This window comes from Pinus tabuliformis, chromosome 4_1 (genome assembly GCF_031772625.1).
Source record: "Pinus tabuliformis cultivar Carrire ecotype Pingquan chromosome 4_1, CPIR1, whole genome shotgun sequence".
NCBI lineage: Eukaryota > Viridiplantae > Streptophyta > Pinopsida > Pinales > Pinaceae > Pinus > Pinus tabuliformis.
Genome location: NC_142303.1, coordinates 76,157,176 through 76,162,045, shown reverse-complemented (window position 1 = coordinate 76,162,045; position 4,870 = coordinate 76,157,176). Strand labels below are relative to the sequence as shown.

The window sequence follows — 4,870 nt, the reverse complement described above, 5'->3', positions numbered from 1 at the left end:
TGCATCGTTTCTTTTTCTTACAATTCTATTTGTAGGGTCACAACCCAACCTCTTACAACTTAGATTCCACAACCTTTTTGTTGCAAAGTGTTGATTGGTCCATAAGTCGAATTCTCACAACATTTTATGCATCGTTTCTTTTTCTTACAAGTCTATTTGTAGGGTCACAACCCAACCTCTTACAACTTAGATTCCACAGCCTTTTTGTTGCAAAGTGTTCATTGGTCCATAAGTCGAATTCTCACAACATTTTATGCATCGTTGCTTTTTCTTACAAGTCTATTTGTAGGGTCACAACCCAACCTCGTAGTGTCAACATTTTCACTGAGGGGAAAAAATATGTGCGAGCAACACCTTCTCTACTGTGGGAAATTATTGTAATGAAGAAAGTACACCTTACGACTAAAAAACAGTACTTTGGCTAAGTAATTGCAACTTGGGGCATTTACTCTACCAAATTCTTCTGAGATTGCCTCTGGTTCCAACCACGACTCATCCTACTTGCATGGATGAGATGCGTTCATAAGGATGAAAATGTAACTAGGAAAATGGAACCTTGGTGTTATAACACCACCCTAGCTTTAATAAGAACTGAAGTTTTGAATAATATGACTATATGCCAATCTCAAATTATGATACATTATGAAGGCATTGCTAAGACTCAAAAATGTCTCACGTGCTGAGTTGACAAAACTTTCAAAACGCAAAGTGATCTCAGGAAAGTCAAAGGGCTGTACAACCTAAATCATTATTATAGCCCCCTTATGCAAGTAGGTTAAGTTTGAACAAAATTACAATGAAAACATTCAGCTATGAATCCTTAGAAATAGATATATTAGACCTCAAACTCCAAGAATGCAAAATCAGCTGAAACCTGCTTCACGAACTGGGCAATTTGTGGTCAGCAGAGAGCCAATAAAATAATCAGAGAACTCGAAACCCAAGTTGGTTGAAATTATAGCGATAACTCTTTAGCATATTTCCTGTGAAGGCACTTGGAATTGCAACAAACAAGTTGTAGAATGCTTTCAGAGGTTCCCAAACTACAACCAGGCACCTGTAAAACCCCTTTGTAAGAAAGTGCTGAGGATCAGACCCTTGAAGACAAAATAAACATTGTCTGAATATCTGATCAATCAAATTCCAAAACTGTTGAGGATATGTTCAACAGACGATCCAATGCACTTGGAGCAAATTTCCGAGCAAACAGAAAACATAAGGACGTAGTCTGCCCTTTGTATGTGCAGTTATTTCCATAACGAATCCTCCTCATAAACCCTTCTGTGATATCCCCCCTTCCAAACATGGCAGGGTGAGACCCACCCCTTGACCAGTCAACCCATGTGATACTTCTGTTAGAATTTAGAGATCCAAACTTCATATTCAAAATAGTTGGAAGGTAATGCTCATCAACATAACAAGATGGTGTGCAAAATGCCTTGAATATTGCGTAATATTTGGTGTCAGAAATTATGTTAATTGCCAGCTTACGATGAATCTCAAACCACTGTGACCCTTTTCGCCACTGACGTAATGTCACATCTGGTGCCATTTTTCTTCTATAGCGGCCCCTTCCAACATGACCTGGATCATCAAACGAATGCACAAAACTATGTTCTGACTTGATCAAGTAACTATAAACTGTACTGAAGTTAAATACAGGGATGCAGGTCTCCGATAAAAGTATAAACCTTTCATTTGAAAAGTCAAGTAAAGCATTTGCAAGAAGTCGCCTCTCTGCATCACACATATTTGTTTGTCCCCACTGTACAACCTGCCAAGATACAACCATGCAGGCTATAGTCAAAATCCATGGCAGTTAAAGTTGTCTACAGGTTAACAATTAGGCAGTAGAAGATAATGGCAAATATACAATTAAATTTCCAAGTTCTTGGGCATAAAACACTAGATTTAGCAGTTAGTTCTTTGTTCTAAAAAGAGGAGCACAACAAATACCCTGTAATATTTTGTAATAAAGCTATGTTTGCAAAAAAGAACCATCTTTACAAGCAAAATTAATCTGGAGCGGGCTGCATATCTTAGTGTCTAGAGGTCTCATTGGATATATGTGGGAGAAAGAAAAGAAAAGAAAAAAAAAGTTTGGCAACACACAAGGGTATTTGGCAACCCAAAAAATGCATATACTGAAAGAAGAGGAAAGCTAACGCAGGCTTGGTCATCTGCAAAGGTTAAAATCTCATCAGGGACATGATAAGCCCACAGTTTTCCTATTGGGAGCCCTCAAATTAACCACCAGGTCTGCAGGCAAACACAGCCTTCGAAACTGGCAGATGACAAATAGGTCAGCCAATTTCTACATCGAGTACTACCATAATACCCTATAACGATAGGGAGGTCTTTGCTAGAGATAGCAACCCTCACCTTGGTAAAAACTGTAAAGATGCAAATTGGTTTGAATCTCTTGGGAGTTGGGACACGTGATGAGCCCACAGATTACTTGTGGAAAACCTAGAATCAACTACTTTAACGAGGTCTGCATGCAAAACCAATCTTAGGAACTGGCAAATGACAAACAGTCTGGCTAACTTCTTCCTCTATTATCTTCCCAGTTACTCAAACCTGCAAGCATAGTTAACAGGGTTGGAAAGTTTGATTGTTTCGTGGGGAAAGGTTCAGAAAAACTATATATATATATATATTACTTTTATACTCTTTCCAAAAGATTCTGGGCGTGGCAAAACCTGGTAACGATGCCTGTAAGGATGTCCATTGACAGGGGCATGTTGCTTAGTGATAAAGAAGCCTATCAGCCAGTACAGCAAGCAGCCCACAGGCAAGGGGTAGATCCTGAGTTAGATTTCTAGTCCCCTGTAAAATTTTCAACAGTATATAGGAAACTAATTTTTTATGTGGAAAACTGGTACCCTGCCCTCAAACTCTACAACGAATTGTCATATTGATGCTAAACGAAATCCTTAACAAGGGTTCTGCCACTTTGATTTTAGTAAGCTTGAAATTAAGAACAACAACAACCACAGGGAAAGAAGGGACTGACATAGCACATACATAGGCTTCAAAATGGGTTTTCGATATAACAAAAATAGTGAAATCACATCATAACTTCCGTTCTATAAAGAGAAAAAACAGGGGCTAAATGAGGAAAGGAATTGTTGAATTATTGATGCTTCTAAGATACAGTAATGGTTAGCTTGCTTTCAGGATTAAAATTAAAATTAGAAAGCCGCATATCAAAGCATTAGGATGAATTGAAAAAAGCGTTGAAATTTACCTGGCTGGGAATCTCTCGAAGATAGAAAGGCGAACTTTTAGAGACATTCAGCTTAAAAGAGGGCGGCGCGTGGACATAAATAGAATACAACCGTTCATGGCCGCGAAGGAATCTCTCCCACAGGGGAAGAAGGGGAAGTGGCCCCCTGGTCAAAAACATAAAGGCGATCTTGGGCACTCTCTCAAAGGGGCACTTTCTCCTGCGTGGCGCCATGGACGCTCTCCAAAAAAGCTCGTCGTCGGTCATGTTGTGCGTCAGATTCAGAGGCCTGATCCAGTGTTCGAATCCCGCCGGATCCTCTCTGCTATCAAACCCTAGATCACTACTACAAGCAACGCTTGGCGACGATTTTGGCGGGGAGAGCAACGTTTCTCTGAGAGGGTAAAACACGGGCCGGGTGTTCAAATAGTGCGTCATATTGAAGTTTGCAACGACACCAAGGACAATTCCGGTACCTACCAGAATTAGATATGTCAGAATTTTCACCACCTTCACATGCCATTCTCGCTTGCAGGGTAGCTGTGATCGAATCCCCACAACCCCTGTTTCCTTTGCCACTGCATTCCCCCTTTCCTGCATCGTTAACTGTATAAATCAATTGCAATTGGCGCTTAATTTATTAATAATAAAAAACTCTGCTCCCTGCATTATGCCTATATTCCACGCCGTTTATAGCAGCGAGAACACCGGACAAACGAATCTGAACACGCACGGGTCATCGGTCCTGTGATCTTGAAGTCAACGAGGGGCCGCCCAAACATCCAGATTCCTCCTTTTGGAAATCTTTGGTTGGTTGATTCACGGACATTGAAAGCAGCAGAGCAGTCCAAGCTGCACCACATGGTGGAAAAGGAAACGTTATTTTCCTCATCCGCCGACATCTTGGTCGCCGGAGGTCCCGATTTTTTGATATTTGGCTTTCCACCAAAGCGCGACACACCATTTCGTCAGGGGATTGTTTCGTTTGGTCATTTAAGATCCGCAGTCCGCGCTAATGTCGATTCAAGATTTCTTTCACGGCCACCACAACACACTTTGAAATCAAATTCCATGCTGCTTGGTTGTCAGAGTTGGACTCCATCCTCATCGGCTGACGTCAGCATACGATTTTAATTTCAAATAGCCTTTTTAAATATTTATGCTTTTCAAGGATATTCATTAAGATACTTAGTGGTTGTTACTAAGTTTATTGTTTGTTTATTTATATTTATTACCAAGAGGTTGATGATATAAATCGTAACGGAACTTTATTACCAAGAGGTGGTTGATATAAATTGTAACGGAACGAAGTGGAATGGATGTGAATTAAGTTTTTTTTGATAGAGTTATAAAATTTATTATAGTTTAGTTATGGATAGATAATGTTTTTTTTGGATTAATTATATGATTAGTTTTTGTTGATTTTTCGAACCAACTAATGTGGTTTATTTATGTTTCAAGGATTAATCATTTTAGTTAATTTACAAAAATTAGTTATATGATTAATTTGGAAAATCATTTTCAAAAACAAATAGATCACATAAACTTGAATCAAAGATAATATTTTATTTTATTTTTTCCAATAAAGGTGGTAAAATTTATTATAATTTAATTTGAGAATGCAAATTTTCACAATTTAAA

The 4,870-nt window shown here is 38.9% G+C and overlaps 1 protein-coding gene across 1 annotated transcript; it reads right to left on the bottom strand.

Annotated features, from left to right (window-relative positions):
* Positions 1 to 945: 945 nt before the first annotated feature.
* On the bottom strand, positions 946 to 4,234 carry LOC149174230 (glycosyltransferase BC10-like). The gene is made up of 2 exons (XM_089419246.1): positions 3,251 to 4,234; positions 946 to 1,774 (listed from the first exon to the last, which is right to left on the bottom strand). Exons 1-2 carry the CDS (start codon positions 3,827 to 3,829, stop codon positions 1,133 to 1,135), a joined length of 1,221 nt encoding a protein of 406 aa, XP_089275372.1. The 5' UTR covers positions 3,830 to 4,234; the 3' UTR covers positions 946 to 1,132.
* Between the last annotated feature and the right edge of the window lie 636 nt (positions 4,235 to 4,870).

What these genes read in the sequence shown, in the direction of transcription:
- LOC149174230 (XM_089419246.1), bottom strand. Translation starts at nt 3,829, where the DNA reads ATGCAGGAAAGGGGGAATGCAGTGGCAAAGGAAACAGGGGTTGTGGGG. An exon ending in TTCGAGAGATTCCCAGCCAG is followed by an intron (nt 1,775 to 3,250) that starts GTAAATTTCAAC and finishes GTATCTTGGCAG; the next exon opens with GTTGTACAGTGGGGACAAAC.